At 74.0% G+C, this 19,008-nt stretch overlaps 3 protein-coding genes across 9 annotated transcripts in view; 1 reads left to right on the top strand and 2 right to left on the bottom strand.

The window, feature by feature from the left end:
• Positions 1-1,276: 1,276 nt before the first annotated feature.
• SSR4 (signal sequence receptor subunit 4) lies at positions 1,277-4,379 on the bottom strand. Its single transcript, XM_030548078.1, has 6 exons — positions 4,273-4,379; positions 3,298-3,416; positions 2,337-2,411; positions 1,959-2,048; positions 1,728-1,793; positions 1,277-1,442 (listed from the first exon to the last, which is right to left on the bottom strand). The coding sequence occupies exons 1-6, from the start codon at positions 4,328-4,330 to the stop codon at positions 1,338-1,340; spliced, it is 513 nt and encodes a 170-aa protein (XP_030403938.1). The 5' UTR covers positions 4,331-4,379; the 3' UTR covers positions 1,277-1,337.
• Positions 4,380-4,480: 101 nt separating this feature from the next.
• On the top strand, positions 4,481-16,183 carry IDH3G (isocitrate dehydrogenase (NAD(+)) 3 non-catalytic subunit gamma). 7 transcript variants are annotated; one of them, XM_030548074.1, is made up of 14 exons: positions 4,481-4,930; positions 5,767-5,799; positions 7,247-7,258; positions 7,873-7,970; positions 8,056-8,168; positions 8,864-8,924; positions 9,349-9,481; positions 10,079-10,212; positions 10,289-10,391; positions 10,470-10,616; positions 14,055-14,149; positions 14,769-14,829; positions 15,166-15,274; positions 16,092-16,183. In XM_030548074.1, the coding sequence occupies exons 4-13, from the start codon at positions 7,912-7,914 to the stop codon at positions 15,265-15,267; spliced, it is 1,008 nt and encodes a 335-aa protein (XP_030403934.1). In that variant the 5' UTR covers positions 4,481-4,930; positions 5,767-5,799; positions 7,247-7,258; positions 7,873-7,911; the 3' UTR covers positions 15,268-15,274; positions 16,092-16,183. The 7 variants fall into 7 exon arrangements, with proteins under 7 accessions (XP_030403934.1, XP_030403930.1, XP_030403935.1 ...); XM_030548070.1 differs by having other exon boundaries at positions 4,481-5,076; XM_030548077.1 differs by lacking the exon at positions 4,481-4,930 and adding an exon at positions 5,588-5,663.
• A 1,558-nt stretch (positions 16,184-17,741) lies between these two features.
• HCFC1 (host cell factor C1) overlaps positions 17,742-19,008 on the bottom strand; it is a 21,816-nt gene continuing 20,549 nt past the window's right edge. Inside the window, exons 19-22 of the mRNA XM_030548049.1 lie at positions 18,859-19,004; positions 18,349-18,418; positions 18,170-18,262; positions 17,742-17,934 (exon numbers count right to left, since the gene is read on the bottom strand). Coding sequence (XP_030403909.1) covers positions 17,750-17,934; positions 18,170-18,262; positions 18,349-18,418; positions 18,859-19,004 — 494 coding nt within the window. The 3' untranslated portion in view covers positions 17,742-17,749. The remainder of the gene's footprint in view (positions 17,935-18,169; positions 18,263-18,348; positions 18,419-18,858; positions 19,005-19,008) is intronic.

The following is a 19,008-nucleotide window of genomic DNA, read 5'->3' as shown; positions in this document are numbered from 1 at the left end:
CCGGCCCAGCCCAGCCCAACGGGCCCCTCGCACCCCCTGCACCGCGCTGGGATCCCCCTGTAATTCCCGTTATCGCCCCCGTCCGGCCCGGCCCGGGCCCACAGGCCCCTCGCACCCCCTGCACCGCACCGGGATCCCCTGTAATTCCCATATCGCCCCCGGCCGGCCCGGCCCGGCCCCACGGGCCCCTCGCACCCCCCTGCACCGCGCCGGGATCCCCTGTAATTCCCGTATCGCCCCCGGCCGGCCCGGCCCAGCCCCACAGGCCCCTCGCACCCCCTGCACCGCACCGGGATCCCGTAATTCCCGTTTCGCCCCCGGCCGGCCCAGCCCAGCCCCACAGGCCCCTCGCACCCCCTGCACCGCGCCGGGATCCCCTTGTAATTCCCGTATCGCCCCCGCCGGCCCGGCCCAGCCCAACGGGCCCCTCGCACCCCCTGCACCGCGCTGGGATCCCCTGTAATTCCCGTTTCGCCCCCGGCCGGCCCAGCCCGGCCCCACAGGCACCTCGCACCCCCTGCACCGCGCTGGGATTCCCTGTAATTCCCGTTTCGCCCCCGGCCGGCCCAGCCCGGCCCAACGGGCCCCTTGCACCCCCTGCACCGCGCCGGGATCCCCCTGTAATTCCCATATCGCCCCCGGCCGGCCCAGCCCGGCCCCACAGGCACCTCACACCCCCTGCACTGCGCCGGGATCCCCCTGTAATTCCCGTTTCGCCCCCGGCCGGCCCGGCCCAGCCCACAGGCACCTCGCACCCCCTGCACTGCGCCGGGATCCCCTGTAATTCCCGTATCGCCCCCGGCCGGCCCGGCCCGGCCCCACAGGCACCTCGCACCCCCTGCACTGCGCCGGGATCCCCCTGTAATTCCCATATCGCCCCCGGCCTCATGTCTGTCGCTCCCTTTATGAAATTGAGTGCGATGTCGTCGGGACACTAAGCCCCCCCTGTGCTGTTAATAACCTCGTTACCAAGCACCTAACTCAAGACCGGCGCCCCCCCCGCCCTTGGCTCCCAGGGGGATGCTGGGAGCCAGCCCCCCACCCCGCCTCGCGCTGCCCCCCCCCCCAAGCAGGGTGAGCCGAGCAGGTGCACAGGGTTTATTGCCCCCAGTGGGGATGCTGAGAGCCAGCCCCCCACCCCGCCTCGCACTGCCCCCCCCCCAAGCAGGGTGAGCCGAGCAGGTGCACACGGTTTATTGCCCCCAGTGGGGATGCTGAGAGCCAGCCCCTCACCCCGCCTCGCGCTGCACCCCCCACCCCCAACAGGACGAGGTGAGTGGGTGCACAGGGTTTATTGGGCTCCAGCGGGGGACACACAGGGGGGCCCGGCTCCCCCCTCAGGCCTGGATGCTCCCCTTGGCGCTCAGGGCCAGGTAGTAGATCAGGAGCCCAATGGCAGCAGCCAGCACCTCTGTGGAGACCCAGGGTCCAGTCCAGGCGCCCTGTGGGAGATGGAGGAGGGGTGTCAGCCATCTCCTCAGCCCCCCAGGCATGGGGCCGGTTCAGTGACCGCGCCCCCACCTGGGGGGACACAGCCCCTTACCCCCATCCCTGGGGGTATACCGGCCCACCGGACACAGCCCCGCCCCCCATCCCCAGGGGGAACCCGGCCCCTCTGGACACAGCCCCGCGCCCCCACCATGGGGGATCCCGGCCCCCCCGGGACACAGCCCCGCCCCCCACCCGAGGGGGATCCTGGCCCCCCCCTGCAGCCAGCCCCCTCTCACCCGGTGATCCACATTGACTGTGAACAGGGCTCGGATCGCCGACACGTCCTCGTTGTTTCGCTGGGCCTGGAGGGAGAGGAGGAATGGGGCATCAGCTGCGGGGGCCCCACAGACCATGTCCAGGCAGCAGAACCTGGCCCAAGCCGCTGAGGCAGGGATAACGGCCCCCAACCCCCCCACCAACGCTCCCCCAGCACTGAGGCACCCCCAGGCCAGAGCCAGGCCCCTGACCTTGCGCAGGGCGCTGTACGATTCCTCGTCAAAGAACTTCACTTCGTAGGTGCCCGACCGGGCGGCCCTGTGCTCCATGCTCCATGAAACCTGGGGGTGGGGGGAAGACACCTGTGAGTGCGCCCCCAGCCCCCACCCACTGCCCTCCCAGAGCCGGGAGAGAACCCAGGAGTCCTGGCTCCCAGCCCCGACCCACTGCCCTCTGAGAGCCGGGAGAGAACCCAGGAGCCCTGGCCCCCAGCCCCGACCCACTGCCCTCCCAGAGCCGGGAGAGAACCCAGGAGTCCTGGCCCCCAGCCCCGACCCACTGCCCTCCCAGAGCCGGGAGAAAACCCAGGAGTCCTGGCCCCCAGCCCCCCCGCCAGGCCCCGACCCTACCTGGTAGCGCCCCACGTCCTGCCCCCGGGTGACGGGGAACTGTTTGCCATTGACGTCAGCATACAGGGCGACATTCTGGGGAGGAGAGAGAGTCTAGCACACGGGGTGGGGGGGGCAGGACCTAGCACTGCGGGGTCCAGGGCAGAGCAGAACCCCCAGCTCCTCCATCCCCTTCCTCGTCCCTGCTCCATGACTGGCCGTGCCCCCCATGGCACCCCACCATCCCTACCCCCACAGTGAATATGCTAAATGGCCCCGGCCAGATCCCGTGAGGTCAGCTCCCCAGGGACCAGCCGCCCCCACCTCTCTACCCTGCCCAGGTGAGAACCCAGGCGTCCGGGCTCCGCCCCCCACCCCTGGCCAGGCGAGAACCCAGGCGTCCGGGCTCCGGCCCCCCTACCCCTGGCCTAGCGAGAACCCAGGCGTCCGGGCTCCGCCCCCCCACCCCTGGCCAGGCGAGAACCCAGGCGTCCGGGCTCCGCCCCCCCACCCCTGGCCAGGCGAGAACCCAGGCGTCCGGGCTCCGCCCCCTACCCCTGGCCTGGCGAGAACCCAGGCGTCCGGGCTCCGCCCCCCCACCCCTGGCCAGGCGAGAACCCAGGCGTCCGGGCTCCGGCCCCCCTACCCCTGGCCTAGCGAGAACCCAGGCGTCCGGGCTCTGCCCCCCACCCCTGGCCAGGCGAGAACCCAGGCGATCAGGCGAGAACCCTGGCATCCAGGCTCCAGCCCCCACCCCTGGCCAGGCGAGAACCCAGGCGTCCGGGCTCCAGCCCCCCTACCCCTGGCCTAGCGAGAACCCAGGCATCCGGGCTCCGGCCCCCCTACCCCTGGCCTAGCGAGAACCCAGGCGTCCGGGCTCCGCCCCCCACCCCTGGCCAGGCGAGAACCCAGGCGTCCGGGCTCCGCCCCCCCACCCCTGGCCAGGCGAGAACCCAGGCGTCCGGGCTCCGCCCCCCCGTACCTGCGCCCCGTTGCGGCAGGTGAGCGCGATCTCCACCACGAAGACGCTCTCCGAGGAGATGACAGCGTCGGCCGTGGTGTAATAGGACGGCACGATGGTGGGCTCCGAGCACGTCTCAGCTGTGGGGTAGGGGGAGCAGTGAGAGTCGGCCCCGCCCCTGGCCCCGCCCCCACAGCCCCTGGCCCCGCCCCCACAGCCCCCTGGATCCCGGCCCCGCCCCCTGGCCCCGCCCCCACAGCCCCTGGATCCCGGCCCTGCCCCTGGCCCCGCCCCGACAGCCCCTGGATCCCGGCCCTGCCCCCACAGCCCCTGGCCCCGCCCCCTGGCCCCCGGCCCCGCCCCCACAGCCCCCTGGCCCCGCCCCCACAGTCCTTCGCTCCATCCCCGCCCCTCTATGGCCCCGCCTCTCGCTCCAGCCCCACCCCCTGGATCCCGGCCCCGCCACTGGACCCGCCCCCACAGCCCCTGGCCCCGCCCCCACAGCCCCTGGATCCCGGCCCTGCCCCTGGCCCCGCCCCGACAGCCCCTGGATCCCGGCCCCGCCCCTGGCCCCGCCCCCACAGCCCCTGGCCCCGCCCCCAGAGCCCCTGGATCCCGGCCCCGCCCCCACAGCCCCCTGGATCCCGGCCCTGCCCCTGGCCCCGCCCCCACAGTCCTTCGCTCCATCCCCGCCCCTCTATGGCCCCGCCTCTCGCTCCAGCCCCACCCCCTGGATCCCGGCCCCGCCACTGGACCCGCCCCCACAGCCCCTGGCCCCGCCCCCAGAGCCCCCTGGATCCCGGCCCCGCCCCCACAGCCCCCTGCATCCCGGCCCCGCCCCCTGGCCCCGCCCCCACAGCCCCCTGGATCCCGGCTCCGCCCCCACAGCCCCTGGCCCCGCCCCTCGCTCCGGCCCCGCCCGGCGCCCCGCGGGGCTCACTGGCCGGGGTCTGAGGGGCCCAGGCAGGGGGCGGGGCAGGGGGCGGGGTCCGGTACCTCTGGCCCCGCCCAGCGCCGCGGCCGCCAGGAGCAGCGCGATCCCCGCCAGCGCCATCGCCGCCTGTGGCCGAAGAGCCGGGGCCGCCGCGCGGAGCCTGTCGGGAAAGCGCCTTCCGCAGCCAACCAATCAGCAGCGCCCCCCACCGCCACGTGACCCAGAGCGGCCGCGGCTGTAACGCTCCCGGAGCGAGAAAATGGCGGCCGGGATTTATCTAGCGCGAGGCGGAGCGAGAAGAGACGCAGAGAGACCACGGGGCCTGCGCCGAGCTAGCGCTCGCGAGATTTCCACGGAAATTCGAGAAATAAAATGGCAGCTGAGACGTCTTTAGCGCGCCCGCGAACGAGAAAAGACGCGGCCCCCTCATTGCGCACGCGCGCTCCGACTTCTCGCGAAGCCTCCCTCCCAATCACAGAAACTTCCAGGAACAAAATGGCCCCCGAGACTTATTTGCCCCCAAGGAGCGAGAAACAGGCCAAAGGGCCGTCAATGCGCATGCGTCTCTTAGGACGTCTCGAGATAGCCCCCAACGGGATGATACAAAATGGCCGCCGGGACGTATATGGCGCTGACGATGGCGGAAAATAGGCGCGGCATTGCCTCACTGCGCACGCGCGCACGCCAGTTTTCCACAGAGAAACGTCGCGAGATTTCCAGGTCGGATCTCTCGCGGGATGTCGCTGACTAGTTCTCGCGGTAGCGGGCGCGCGTTGTTCCCCTGTCTCGTGCGCGGCTCTGCCATGACTGCGGCCCTGATGGCGGCGAGGCAGCTGTGGAGAGCGGCCTGGCTGGCGCCCCGCCCGGTGAGCGGGGGGGGGGTCTTCGGCGGGAGGACCGGCCAGCGGGCCCGGCTTAACCCGCGGGGGCGGCTCCTGATTGGACGAGAGGGAGTGAAATGGGCGTGGCAGCAGCCTCCTCATTGGACAGGACACGGGAGGGGGGCGGGAATAACAGGTGTCGAGGCTGTGATTGGCTGCGGCTGGGGAGAGGGCGGTCCCATCAGCTTTGAGTTGATCGGGCGATGGGAAAGGGCGGGGAGTGTCAGACGCTTACTTCTGATTGGAAGACGCGAAGGGGGTGGGTGGGGTTTGATGGATCAGAGCGGAGCCGATTGGATGGGATGCCCGAAGGGGGCGGGAAATAGAAACTTTCAAAGATTGGGGCGGGGCCAATCTGGTGAGTCTCTTTCTATTGGGTTCGTCATATCGGCTGTTGCTGATTGGGCCGGTTTCCCCGAGTGGGCGGGACACAACGAAGCGGCCGATTCTGATTGGCTGCAGTTCCCCTTTGCCTGCGGGGTGGGGGGGATGAAAAGGGTGATCTCGCCCAACCCCGCAGAGGGCGCCAGAGAGACGCCAACCCCTGGGCCCAGTTCCCAGCATCCTCTGGGGTGAGCAAGAGTGACCCCCCCCACACACACCTCTGAGTCGGGGAGAGAACCCAGGCGTCCGGGCTCCCCCCCAGCTCTAACCTGCCCCGTCGTTCTCCCCCAGGTGCCGGGAGCCGAGCGCCGGACCCTGACCTCAGTGAGTCCCCCCCAACCCCCGCTCTGCCCGTGGGCGGGGCTTGGCGAGTGGGGCGGGGCCAGTGCCAGGGTCGCGACCTCCCCATCCCACCCGAGCCGGGGGCACGGACAGCCACGCCCATCCCCGCGGAGGGACAGCGGGTGGCCTGGGGAACTCCCTGCCACAGGACGCTGGGCGGCGCCACGGCGCACAGGCCTGGCAGCCCTCCCCCCCCCGCGGAGGGACAGCGGGCGGCCTGGGGAACTCCCTGCCACAGGACGCTGGGCGGCGCCACGGCACACAGGCCTGGCACCCCTCCCCCCCCCGCGGAGGGACAGCGGGCGGCCTGGGGAACTCCCTGCCACAGGACGCTGGGTGGCGCCACGGCGCACAGGCCTGGCAGCCCTCCCCCCCCCCCGCGGAGGGACAGTGGGCGGCCTGGGGAACTCCCTGCCACAGGACGCTGGGTGGCGCCACGGCGCACAGGCCTGGCAGCCCTCCCCTCCCCCCCGCGGAGGGACAGCGGGCGGCCTGGGGAACTCCCTGCCACAGGACGCTGGGTGGCGCCACGGCACACAGGCCTGGCAGCCCTCCCCCCCCGCGGAGGGACAGCGGGCGGCCTGGGGAACTCCCTGCCACAGGATGCTGGGCGGCGCCACGGCGCACAGGCCTGGCAGCCCTCCCCCCCCGCGGAGGGACAGCGGACGGCCTGGGGAACTCCCTGCCACAGGACGCTGGGCGGGCGCCACAGCGCACAGGCCTGGCAGCCCTCCCCCCCTGCGGAGGGACAGCGGGCGGCCTGGGGAACTCCCTGCCACAGGACGCTGGGCGGGCGCCACAGCGCACAGGCCTGGAAGCCCCCTCCCCCCGTGGAGGGACAGTGGGTGGCCTGGGGAACTCCCTCCCACAGGACGCTGGGTGGGCACCACAGCGCAGAGGCCTGGTAGCCCCCCCCCCCGCAGAGGGACAGTGGGCAGCCTGGGGAACTCCCTGCCACAGGACGCTGGGCGGGCGCCACAGCGCACAGGCCTGGTAGCTCCCCCCCCCGCGGAGGGACAGTGGGCAGCCTGGGGAACTCCCTGCCACAGGACGCTGGGCGGCGCCACGGCACACAGGCCTGGCAGCCCTCCCCCCCCCCCCGCGGAGGGACAGTGGGCAGCCTGGGGAACTCCCTGCCACAGGATGCTGGGCCAGCGCCACAGTGCCCTAGGGATAGACCTGGCAGCCCCCCCCCCCCGGTTGGGGTGACCCCAGAGCGCTGATAGCCGGGGGGGACAGGATAGGTCAAGGATTGGGGGGGCTGGGGGTACTGTGGCCTGTGCGTTTAGCTTCAGACCCCTCCCCTGCCACCCAGGTGTCCCTTGGGAAGACCCCCCTGGCCCCCACCACCTGGCCCCCTTTGCACTGAGCTGTACTAACTCCCTTCTCTCTCCCCCTGCACCCCGTCTGTGCATCCTGGGACCCACAGCACACCCCCATCGTGAGTACTGCTCCCAGACTGGGGGGCCAGTGGGAGGGACAGGGGGCTGGGAGCCAGGACTCCTGGGTTCTCTCCCCGCTCTGGGAGGGGAGTGGGGGCTGGTGGGTTAGAGTGGGGGGGCTGGGAGCCAGGACTCCTGGCTTCTCCCCGGCTCTGGGAGGGGAGGGGAGGGGGGCTAGTGGTTAGAGCCGGGGGGCTGGGAGCCAGGACTCCTGGGTTCTCTCCCGGCTCTGGGAGGGGAGGGGGGCTAGTGGTTAGAGCCGGGGGGCTGGGAGCCAGGACTCCTGGGTTCTCTCCCGGCTCTGGGAGGGGAGTGGGGTCTCAGTGGTTAGAGCAGGGGGGCTGGGAGCCAGGACTCCTGGGTTCTCTCCCGGCTCTGGGAGGGGAGTGGGGTCTAGTGGTTAGAGCAGGGGGCTGGGAGCCAGGACTCCTGGGTTCTCTCCCTGGCTCCGGGAGAGGGGTGGGGGCTGGTGGTCAGAGCAGGGGGGGGCTGGGAGCCAGGACGCCTGGGTTCTCTCCCTGGCTCTAGGAGGAGAGTGGGGTCTCAGTGGTCAGAGCAGGGGGGGGCTGGGGTCCAGGACTCCTGGGTTCTCTCACACCACCTCTTTCCGCAGCCTCCTCCCGCGAAGTACGGGGGGCGTCACACCGTGACCATGATCCCAGGCGACGGCATCGGGCCGGAGCTGATGCTGCACGTGAAGGAGGTGTTCAGGTAGGGGGGGATCAGGGCAGCTGCCCCCAGTGCCGACCCCGAGCGTGTGGGAACCCAGGCGTCCTGTCTCTCTCCCCTCCCCCAGGCAGGCCTGCATCCCGGTGGACTTTGAGGAGGTGCGGGTGAGCTCCCAGCTGGCGGAGGATGATATTCAGAACGCGATCATGGCCATCCGGCGAAACCGCGTCGCCCTGAAGGGTTTGTCCCGGTGCTGGTGGGGTCCCCAAGTCCCCGCCCCTGGCCCCCCCCCGAGGGGCCCCAGGTCCACATCCCCCCCGCCCCAGCCCCGAGGGGCCCCCCGCCCCGCCCCCGAGGGGTCCCTGGGTCCCCTGCCCCGCCCCCGAGGGGCCCCCTGCCCCGCCCCTGAGGGGTCCCCGTGTCCCCCGCCCTGCCCCCAAGGGGTCCCTGGGTCCCCATCCGCCCCGCCCCCGAGGGGCCCCCCGCCCCGCCCCCGAGGGGCCCCAGGTCCACATCCCCCCCGCCCCACCCCCGAGGGGCCCCCTGCCCCGCCCCCGAGGGGTCCCCGTGTCCCCCGCCCCGCCCCCGAGGGGCCCCAGGTCCACATTTCCCTCGCCCCACCCCCGAGGGGCCCCCCGCCCCGCCCCCGAGGGGTCCCCGTGTCCCCCGCCCCGCCCCCGAGGGGCCCCCTGCCCTGCCCCTGAGGGGTCCCCGTGTCCCCCGCCCCGCCCCCGAGGGGCCCCCTGCCCCGCCCCTGAGGGGTCCCCGTGTCCCCCGCCGGGCCCCAGGTCCACATTTCCCCCGCCCCACCCCCGAGGGGCCCCCCGCCCTGCCCCCGAGGGGTCCCCGTGTCCCCCGCCCCACCCCTGAGGGGTCCCCGTCTGATCTGGATTCCTGCATTCAGGGATTGACCCGTTTCTGTTTCTGGTTGACAGGAAACATTGAGACCAACCACAACCTGCCCCCGTCCCACAAGTCCCGGAACAACATCCTGCGGTGAGTGCGCAGCTACGAGCCGGGGGCTGGGGGGCTGCGGGTTAGGAGTGAGGGGCGCTGGCGGAGTTGGGGGGGCTGCGGGTCGGGAGTGAGGGGCGCTGGCGAAGCTGGGGGGGCTGCGGGTCGGGAGTGAGGGGCGCCGGCGGAGCTGGGGGGCCGCGGTCAGGAGGGACAGGTGCCAGCGGAGCTGAGTGGGGGCTGCGGGTCGGGAGGGAGGGGCGCCGGTGGAGCTGGGGGGGGCTGCGGGTCGGGAGGGAGGGGCGCCGGCGGAGCTGGGGGGCTGCGGGTCGGCAGTGAGGGGTGCCGGCGGAGCTGGGGGGGCTGCGGGTCGGGAGTGAGGGGCGCCGGCGGAGCTGGGGGGCCGGGGTCGGGAGCGAGGGGCGCCGGCGGAGCTGGGGGGGGCTCTGACCCTGTCCCCCCCCAGCACCAGCCTGGATCTCTACGCCAACGTGATCCACTGCCAGAGCCTCCCGCGGGTGCTGACGCGGCACCGGGACATCGACATCCTCATCGTCCGCGAGAACACGGAGGGCGAGTACAGCAGCCTGGAGCACGAGGTGCCCCCCCGGCCCCGCCCCCCGGGGGGCCCCGCCCCCCCGGGCCCCTGCTCTGCCCCGCCCTGCCCCGCCCCGCCTCCTGGGGTCCCGACTGCCCCTGGGAGCCCCGCCCACCCCCGGGCCCCACCCATCCCCAGGACCCCCGCCCCCTGGGGTCCTTTCTGCCCAGGAACCCTGTCCTGCCCTGCCCCCCCCGGGCCCCTGCCCTGCCCCGCCCTGCCCCGCCCCGCCCCACATCCTGGGGTCCCGACTGCCCCTGAGAGCCCCACCCACCCCCGGGCCCCACCCATCCCCAGGACCCCCGCCCCCTGGGGTCCTTTCTGCCTAGGATCCCTGCCCTGCCCCGCCCCCCATGGGCCCCTGCCCTGCCCCAGCCCGCCCCACCTCCTGGGGTCCCGACTGCCCCTGGGAGCCCCACCCCCGGGGTCTTGTCTGCCTGGGAATCCCACCCATCCCCGGGAGCCCCTCACTGCCTGGGAGCCCCCCCCTGGAGCCACTGCCCCCCTCCCCCATATCTGTGCTCACCTTGGGCCCCGCCCAGCCGGGCCCCTCCCCTCCCCTCCCCTCCGTGGGGCTCAGGTCTGCGCCCCCCCGCAGAGCGTCTCCGGCGTGGTCGAGTGCCTGAAGATCATCACCAAGGCGCGGTCCCTGCGCATCGCCGACTACGCCTTCCGGCTGGCCCGCGAGGCCGGGCGCGCCAAGGTCACCGCCGTGCACAAGGCCAACATCATGTGGGTGCCGGGCCCTGGGGGGCGGGCTGGGGGGCACGGGGGCCGGGCAGGGCTTGCTCACCTCCCCCCCCCGCAGGAAGCTGGGCGACGGGCTCTTCCTGCAGTGCTGCCGGGAGGTGGCGGGCGGCTACCCGGAGATCACCTTCGAGAGCATGATCGTGGACAACACCACCATGCAGGTGAGAACCCCGGCGTCCGGGGCCCCCCCACCCCGCCGGGTGCGAGCCCAGGCCTCCTGACCCCCCCTCTCCCCCCAGCTGGTGTCCCGCCCCCAGCAGTTCGACGTCATGGTGATGCCCAATCTCTACGGGAACATCGTGAACAACGTGTGTGCGGGGCTGGTCGGGGGCCCGGGGCTGGTGCCCGGCGCCAACTACGGGAGGGACTTTGCCGTCTTCGAGACCGTGAGCGGGGGGGCCATGGGGCGGGAATGGGGGTGCAGGGCTGGACTGAGGGATGCTGGGGGGCTGCGGGGGGGACACTGGCTGGAGTGAGGGTTCCGGGGGGCCATGGGGCGGGAATGGGGGCGCAGGGCTGGACTGAGGGATGCTGGGGGGCTGCGGGGGGGACACTGGCTGGAGTGAGGGTTCCGGGGGGCCATGGGGCGGGAATGGGGGCTCAGGGCTGGACTGAGGGATGCTGGGGGGCTGCGGGGGGGGCACTGGCTGGAGTGAGGGTTCCGGGGGGCCATGGGGCGGGAATGGGGGCACAGGGCTGGACTGAGGGATGCTGGGGGGCTGCGGGGGGGACACTGGCTGGAGTGAGGGTTCCAGGGGGCTGCGGGGCGGGAATGGGGGCGCAGGGCTGGACTGAGGGATGCTGGGGGGCTGCGGGGGGGACACTGGCTGGAGTGAGGGTTCCGGGGGGCCATGGGGCGGGAATGGGGGCACAGGGCTGGACTGAGGGATGCTGGGGGGCTGCGGGGGGGACACTGGCTGGAGTGAGGGTTCCGGGGGGCCATGGGGCGGGAATGGGGGCTCAGGGCTGGACTGAGGGATGCTGGGGGGCTGCGGGGGGGGGACTGGCTGGAGTGAGGGTTCCGGGGGGCCATGGGGCGGGAATGGGGGCACAGGGCTGGACTGAGGGATGCTGGGGGGCTGCGGGGGGGACACTGGCTGGAGTGAGGGTTCCGGGGGGCCGTGGGGTGGGAATGGGGGCGCAGGGCTGGACTGAGGGATGCTGGGGGGCTGCAGGGAAGACACTGGCTGGAGTGAGGGTTCCGGGGGGCCATGGGGCGGGAATGGGGGCACAGGGCTGGACTGAGGGATGCTGGGGGGCTGCGGGGGGGACACTGGCTGGAGTGAGGGTTCCGGGGGGCTGCGGGGCGGGAATGGGGGCACAGGGCTGGACTGAGGGATGCTGGGGGGCTGCAGGGAAGACACTGGCTGGAGTGAGGGTTCCGGGGGGCCATGGGGCGGGAATGGGGGCACAGGGCTGGACTGAGGGATGCTGGGGGGCTGCGGGGGGGACACTGGCTGGAGTGAGGGTTCCGGGGGGCTGCGGGGTAGGAATGGGGGCGCAGGGCTGGACTGAGGGATGCTGGGGGGCTGCGGGGGGGACACTGGCTGGAGTGAGGGTTCCGGGGGGCCATGGGGCGGGAATGGGGGCACAGGGCTGGACTGAGGGATGCTGGGGGGCTGCGGGGGGGACACTGGCTGGAGTGAGGGTTCCGGGGGGCCATGGGGTGGGAATGGGGGTGCAGGGCTGGACTGAGGGATGCTGGGGGTCTGCGGGGGGGGCACTGGCTGGAGTGAGGGTTCCGGGGGGCCATGGGGGGGGGATGGGGGGCACAGGGCTGGACTGAGGGATGCTGGGGGGCTGCGGGGGGGGCACTGGCTGGAGTGAGGCTTCCGGGGGGCCATGGGGTGGGAATGGGGGGCGCAGGGCTGGACTGAGGGATGCTGGGGGGCTGCGGGGGGGACACTGGCTGGAGTGAGGGTTCCGGGGGGCCATGGGGCGGGAATGGGGGGCGCAGGGCTGGACTGAGGGATGCTGGGGGGCTGCGGGGGGGACACTGGCTGGAGTGAGGGTTCCGGGGGGCTGCGGGGTAGGAATGGGGGTGCAGGGCTGGACTGAGGGATGCTGGGGGGCTGCGGGGGGGACACTGGCTGGAGTGAGGGTTCCGGGGGGCCATGGGGCGGGAATGGGGGCACAGGGCTGGACTGAGGGATGCTGGGGGGCTGCGGGGGGGACACTGGCTGGAGTGAGGGTTCCGGGGGGCCATGGGGTGGGAATGGGGGTGCAGGGCTGGACTGAGGGATGCTGGGGGGCTGCGGGGGGGGCACTGGCTGGAGTGAGGGTTCCGGGGGGCCATGGGGTGGGAATGGGGGGCACAGGGCTGGACTGAGGGATGCTGGGGGGCTGCGGGGGGGGCACTGGCTGGAGTGAGGCTTCCGGGGGGCCATGGGGTGGGAATGGGGGGCGCAGGGCTGGACTGAGGGATGCTGGGGGGCTGCGGGGGGGACACTGGCTGGAGTGAGGGTTCCGGGGGGCCATGGGGTGGGAATGGGGGGCGCAGGGCTGGACTGAGGGATGCTGGGGGGCTGCGGGGGGGACACTGGCTGGAGTGAGGGTTCCGGGGGGCCATGGGGTGGGAATGGGGGTGCAGGGCTGGACTGAGGGATGCTGGGGGTCTGCGGGGGGGGCACTGGCTGGAGTGAGGGTTCCGGGGGGCCATGGGGTGGGAATGGGGGGCACAGGGCTGGACTGAGGGATGCTGGGGGGCTGCGGGGGGGGCACTGGCTGGAGTGAGGCTTCCGGGGGGCCATGGGGTGGGAATGGGGGGCGCAGGGCTGGACTGAGGGATGCTGGGGGGCTGCGGGGGGGGACACTGGCTGGAGTGAGGGTTCCGGGGGGCCATGGGGTGGGAATGGGGGGCGCAGGGCTGGACTGAGGGATGCTGGGGGGCTGCGGGGGGGACACTGGCTGGAGTGAGGGTTCCGGGGGGCTGCGGGGTAGGAATGGGGGCGCAGGGCTGGACTGAGGGATGCTGGGGGGCTGCGGGGGGGACACTGGCTGGAGTGAGGGTTCCGGGGGGCCATGGGGCGGGAATGGGGGCACAGGGCTGGACTGAGGGATGCTGGGGGTCTGCGGGGGGGGGCACTGGCTGGAGTGAGGGTTCCGGGGGGCCATGGGGTGGGAATGGGGGCGCAGGGCTGGACTGAGGGATGCTGGGGGGCTGCGGGGGGGACACTGGCTGGAGTGAGGGTTCCAGGGGGCCGTGGGGCAGGAATGGGGGCGCAGGGCTGGACTGAGGGATGCTGGGGGGCTGCGGGGGGGACACTGGCTGGAGTGAGGGTTCCGGGGGGCCGTGGGGCGGGAATGGGGGGCGCAGGGCTGCACTGAGGGATGCTGGGGGGCTGCGGGGGGGACACTGGCTGGAGTGAGGGTTCCGGGGGGGCTGCGGGGTAGGAATGGGGGCTCAGGGCTGGACTGAGGGATGCTGGGGGGCTGCGGGGGGGACACTGGCTGGAGTGAGGGTTCCGGGGGGCCATGGGGCGGGAATGGGGGCACAGGGCTGGACTGAGGGATGCTGGGGGTCTGCGGGGGGGGCACTGGCTGGAGTGAGGGTTCCGGGGGGCCATGGGGTGGGAATGGGGGCGCAGGGCTGGACTGAGGGATGCTGGGGGGCTGCGGGGGGGACACTGGCTGGAGTGAGGGTTCCGGGGGGCCGTGGGGTGGGAATGGGGGGCGCAGGGCTGGACTGAGGGATGCTGGGGGGCTGCGGGGGGGACACTGGCTGGAGTGAGGGTTCCGGGGGGCTGCGGGGTGGGAATGGGGGGCGCAGGGCTGCACTGAGCATGCTGGGGGGGACACTGGGTCTCACTGCGCCGCCCCCCCAGGCCACGCGGAACACAGGGAAGAGCATCGCCCAGAAGAACGTCGCCAACCCCACGGCCACCCTGCTCGCTGCCTGCATGATGCTGGACCACCTCCGGTGAGCCCCCCGTGCCCCCCAACTTGTGCACCCCCTCGCCCCCCAGCCCCACTCCGGTGAGCCCCCCATCTCCCCTCCGCTAGCCCCCTCACCCTGCTCGCTGCCTGCATGATGCTGGACCACCTCCGGTGAGCCCCCCGTGCCCCCCAACTTGTGCACCCCCTCGCCCCCCAGCCCCGCTCCGGTGAGCCCCCCATCTCCCCTCCAGTTAGCCCCCTCACCCTGCTCGCCGCCTGCATGATGCTGGGCCACCTCCGGTGAGCCCCCTATGTGTCCCCCCACCTGTGCACCCCCTCGCCCCCCAGCCCTCCTCTGGTGAGCCCTGTGTGCCCCCCAAGCTGTGCAGCCCCCTTAGCCCCCTCTGGTGACCCCCCCCGCTGCATGATGCTGGACCACCTCTGGTGAGCCCCACCCACCCCCGTGTGCCCCCTCGTCCTCCCTTCCCCCTCCAGTAAGCCCCCCCTGGGCCCCCCCCATGCCCTGCACTCCCCCGTCCCGTGAGTGTCCCCTGCCCCATCTTCAGGGCCCCCCCTCTATTCTCTTCCCCCTGGGGGCGGTACCTGTTGGGTGGGCGGGGCCTTGCTGCTCTGACTCCGCCCCTTTGCTCCTCCCCTCGCAGGCTCCACAGCTTCGCCACCACCATCCGCCAGGCAGTGCTGGCCTCCCTGGACGACGAGGCGGTAAGCCCCGCCCCTTCCTCGGCTGGCAAGAGGGGAAGTCCCGCCCTCCTCCCCTAACATCGGCCAGTGGCAGGCAGCCGGGTCAGGAAGTCCTGCCTTAATGGCAGGGAGATTCCGAGCAGAAGCACAAGTCCCACCTCTTCCCTCAGCAGTGGCCAATCGCAGGCTGCCGGGACAGGAAATCCCCTCTTCTGGGGGAGGGACTTCCTGTGAGGGGCAATTGCCCCTGTGGGCCAGGTGGGTCGCGGCTCTGCCCCCAGAGAGGCTGCCCCAGGGGCCTGGGGGGCAGCCCCAGTTCATGGCCACGCCCCCGCTCTAACCAGCCCCTCCCCACAGACCCACACGCCGGACATCGGGGGCCAGGGCACCACGTCGGGGGCCGTCCAGTCCATCCTGCGTCACGTCCGCACGGCCAGCGGCTGGAGCCAGTGCAGCTAGGGCCAGGGTGAGCTGGGGGGGCGGAGCCGGGAGCTGGACGCTGTGGGTGGGGCGGAGCTGGGGGCCTGTGCCGGGAGCTGGATGCTGGGGGGGCGGAGCTGGGGGCCCTTGGGGGGCGGAGCCCGGGGCTGGATGCTGTGGGGGGGGCGGAGCTGGGGGCCTGTGGGGGGCGGAGCCGGGAGCTGGACGCTGTGGGTGGGGCGGAGCTGGGGGCCTGTGGGGGGCGGAGCCGGGAGCTGGACGCTGTGGGGAGGCGGAGCTGGGGGCCTGTGGGGGGCGGAGCCAGGAGCTGGATGCTGAGGGGGGGCCAGAGCTGGGAGCTGGACGCTGTGGGGGGGCGGAGCTGGGGGCCTGTGGGGGGCGGAGCCGGGAGCTGGACGCTGTGGGGGGGCGGAGCTGGGGGCCTGTGGGGGGCGGAGCCGGGAGCTGGATGCTGGGGGGGGGGGCGGAGCCGGGAGCTGGATGCTGGGGGGGGGCGGAGCCCGGAGCTGGATGCTGTGGGGGGGGGCGGAGCTGGGGGCCCTTGGGGGGTGGAGCCCGGGGCTGGATGCTGTGGGGGGGGGCGGAGCTGGGGGCCTGTGGGGGGCAGAGCCCAGAGCTGGATGCTGAGGGGGGGCGGAGCTGGGGGCCTGTGGGGGACGGAGCCGGGAGCTGGATGCTGTGGGGGGGCGGAGCTGGGGGCGGAGCCGGGAGCCGGACGCCTGGGGCCCTCCCTGCCTGGAGCGGGCGGTGAGACGGGGAAATCTGGGCCCCCCGTGTCTTGGATGGGGGGTGTGCGGGAGTCAGGACGCCTGGGTTCTCTCTGACCCCTCTCTCTCCTGCAGGAGAGGACCCCACTCTCAGGCCAAGGCCAAGGGGCCGCGCAGGCCGGTGCCCCCCAGCCAGGCGATCCATGGGGCGGGCCCATAGCCCCCCGTCCATCTCACTGCTGCTGTGTGCGTCGCCGTGGGGCCAGCGCCCCCCACGGGGAATAAACGTCTCTCTCTCTCTCAGTTGGCTCCGCCTCCTGCTTGGCCCCTGCCCGGATGTCTGGGGCCCCTCCCACCGTGGGTGGGGGCACACTGGGAGCCCGGACACCTGGGTCCCTGTCCCCCCGCCCGATCACACAGACACGAGGGTTTTGTCAAACGGTTTAATCAAGTGTCACGCTGGGGGGCAGCCCCCCTACAGGACCCCCAGATGGGCCCAGCCCCCACCCCCCTCGCAGAGCAGCCCAGAACTTCCCCCGAGCGCCCAGGCTGTGCCCCCCACTCTGCCCCCACCCCCCGCACAGGGCAGCTCGGACGCCGGGGTCCCTGGGGGGCACGCAGCTGGGGCGCTGCGGGCGCTGGGCGGCCGGACGCCGGGGTCCCTCGGGGCCCAGCCAGGGGCACTGCGGGCGCTGGGCGGCCGGGGTCCCTCGGGGCCCAGCCAGGGGCACTGTGGGCGCTGGGCGGCCGGACGCCGGGGTCCCTCGGGGCCCAGCCGGGGGCGCTGCGGGCGCTGGGCGGCCGGGGTCCCTCGGGGCCCAGCCGGGGGCGCTGCGGGCGCTGGGCGGCCGGGGTCCCTCGGGGCCCAGCCGGGGGCGCTGCGGGCGCTGGGCGGCCGGGGTCCTAGGGGCCCAGCCGGGGGCGCTGCGGGCGCTGGGCGGCCGGGGTCCCTCGGGGCCCAGCCGGGGGCGCTGCGGGCGCTGGGCGGCCGGGGTCCTAGGGGCCCAGCCGGGGGCGCTGCGGGCGCTGGGCGGCCGGGGTCCCTCGGGGCCCAGCCGGGGGCGCTGCGGGCGCTGGGCGGCCGGGGTCCTAGGGGCCCAGCCGGGGGCGCTGCGGGCGCTGGGCGGCCGGGGTCCCTCGGGGCCCAGCCGGGGGCGCTGCGGGCGCTGGGCGGCCGGGGTCCTAGGGGCCCAGCCGGGGGCGCTGCGGGCGCTGGGCGGCCGGGGTCCTTCGGGGCCCAGCCGGGGGCGCTGCGGGCGCTGGGCGGCCGGGGTCCCTCGGGGCCCAGCCGGGGCGCTGCGGGTGCTGGGTGGCCGGCCGCCGGGGTCCTAGGGGCCCAGCCAGGGGTGCTGCGGGCGCTGGGCGGCCGGGGTCCTAGGGGCCCAGACGGGGGCGCTGCGGGCGCTGGGCGGCCGGACGCCGGGGTCCCTCGGGGCCCAGCCGGGGGCGCTGCGGGCGCTGGGCGGCCGGACGCCGGGGTCCCTCGGGGCCCAGCCGGGGGCGCTGCAGGCGCTGGGCGGCCGGACGCCGGGGTCCCTCGGGGCCCAGCCGGGGGCGCTGGGCGGCCGGACGCCGGGGTCCTAGGGGCCCAGCCGGGGGCGCTGCGAGCGCTGGGCGGCCGGACGCCGGGGTCCCTCGGGGCCCAGCCGGGGGCGCTGCGGGCGCTGGGCGGCCGGACGCCGGGGTCCTAGGGGCCCAGCCGGGGGCGCTGCGGGCGCTGGGCGGCCGGACGCTGGGGTCCCTCGGGGCCCAGCCGGGGCGCTGCGGGCGCTGGGCGGCCGGACGCCGGGGTCCTAGGGGCCCAGCCAGGGGTGCTGCAGGCACTGGGCCGCCGTGGGGCGCTGCTCGGGCAGGAACTCCAGCATGGGCAGCAGGAACTGGGCGAACGTGGCCGCCTGCTCCCGGGGCCACTCGTATTTCTCCAGCAGCACCGCGCCCAGCGCCCAGGGCCGCAGGCTGGGGATGTGCCGCAGCTCACCTGGGGGGGAGGGGGGCATCAGTGCTGGGCCAGGGCCCCCCACCAGACCCCCCAGAGTCCCCCAGGACCTGAGCCCCAACCCCCTTAGCTAGGCCCCCCTCCCAAGCCCAGACCCCCAACCCCCCAGAGCCCAGATACCCCCGAGACCTGCCAAGCCTAGACCCCAAACTCCCCACACCAGGGCCCCTGAACATCCAAACCTCTCCTGCCCCCCAGCCCGTTCCCGGCCCCTCACCTCGCCGGGTGAAGTACTCCCGTGAGTAGCGCCCCGAGAGCGCAAACTGGGGGGGGATCTCGCCGAGCAGCTCCACCATGTGGGCGATGTGATCTGGGGTGGCAAATGGGGGGTCAGTCCTGGACCCATCTCCCCTGCCCTCCCGCGCCCAGCCACCCCGCTATCGGGGCACACCCCACCTTCGTCCCTGCTGTACTCGTCCCCCGAGTGCGGCTCGAAGAGGTAGTCGCCTGTCGCCAGCTCAAAAGCCTGCGGAGAACAGAGGAGGGTCGGGCTCAGCTGCGGGGGGGTGAGCTTGGCGGGGGTGCTGATGAGGGAGCCGGGCCCGGCTCGGGGGGGCGTACCATGCAGGCCGTGCTCCAGATGTTGGCGGGGGTGCTGATGGGGGAGCCGGGCCCAGCTGGGGGGGCTCGGGGGGGTCCTGGGGGGCGTACCATGCAGGCCATGCTCCAGATGTCGGCGGGGGTGCTGATGGGGGAGCCGGGCCCGGCTGGGGGGGCTCGGGGGGGGCATACCATGCAGGCCATGCTCCAGATGTCGGCCGGGGTGCTGATGGGGGAGCCGGGCCCGGCTGGGGTGGGGCCTGGGGGGGCGTACCATGCAGGCCGTGCTCCAGATGTCGGCCGGGGTGCTCATGGGGGAGCCAGGCCCGGCTGGGGGAGCTCCGGGGGAGTCCAGGGGGGGCGTACCATGCAGGCCGTGCTCCAGATGTCGGCGGGGGTGCTGATGGGGGAGCCGGGCCCGGCTGGGGGGGCTCGGGGGGGTCCTGGGGGGCGTACCATGCAGGCCGTGCTCCAGATGTCGGCGGGGGTGCTGATGGGGGAGCCGGGCCCGGCTGG

Source organism: Gopherus evgoodei, unplaced genomic scaffold (assembly GCF_007399415.2).
Source record: "Gopherus evgoodei ecotype Sinaloan lineage unplaced genomic scaffold, rGopEvg1_v1.p scaffold_82_arrow_ctg1, whole genome shotgun sequence".
NCBI classification, from domain to species: Eukaryota; Metazoa; Chordata; order Testudines; family Testudinidae; genus Gopherus; species Gopherus evgoodei.
The sequence above is the reverse complement of the archived record's forward strand: the minus strand, read 5'-3'. Positions and strand labels throughout refer to the sequence as shown.

What these genes read in the sequence shown, in the direction of transcription:
- IDH3G (XM_030548070.1), top strand. Translation starts at nt 4,948, where the DNA reads ATGTCGCTGACTAGTTCTCGCGGTAGCGGGCGCGCGTTGTTCCCCTGT. An exon ending in AAACCGCGTCGCCCTGAAGG is followed by an intron (nt 8,169 to 8,863) that starts GTTTGTCCCGGT and finishes TCTGGTTGACAG; the next exon opens with GAAACATTGAGACCAACCAC. An exon ending in GTGCACAAGGCCAACATCAT is followed by an intron (nt 10,213 to 10,288) that starts GTGGGTGCCGGG and finishes CCCCCCCCGCAG; the next exon opens with GAAGCTGGGCGACGGGCTCT.
- SSR4 (XM_030548078.1), bottom strand. Translation starts at nt 4,330, where the DNA reads ATGGCGCTGGCGGGGATCGCGCTGCTCCTGGCGGCCGCGGCGCTGGGC. An exon ending in CGTACAGCGCCCTGCGCAAG is followed by an intron (nt 1,794 to 1,958) that starts GTCAGGGGCCTG and finishes CTCTCCCTCCAG; the next exon opens with GCCCAGCGAAACAACGAGGA. An exon ending in CAGTCAATGTGGATCACCGG is followed by an intron (nt 1,443 to 1,727) that starts GTGAGAGGGGGC and finishes CATCTCCCACAG; the next exon opens with GGCGCCTGGACTGGACCCTG.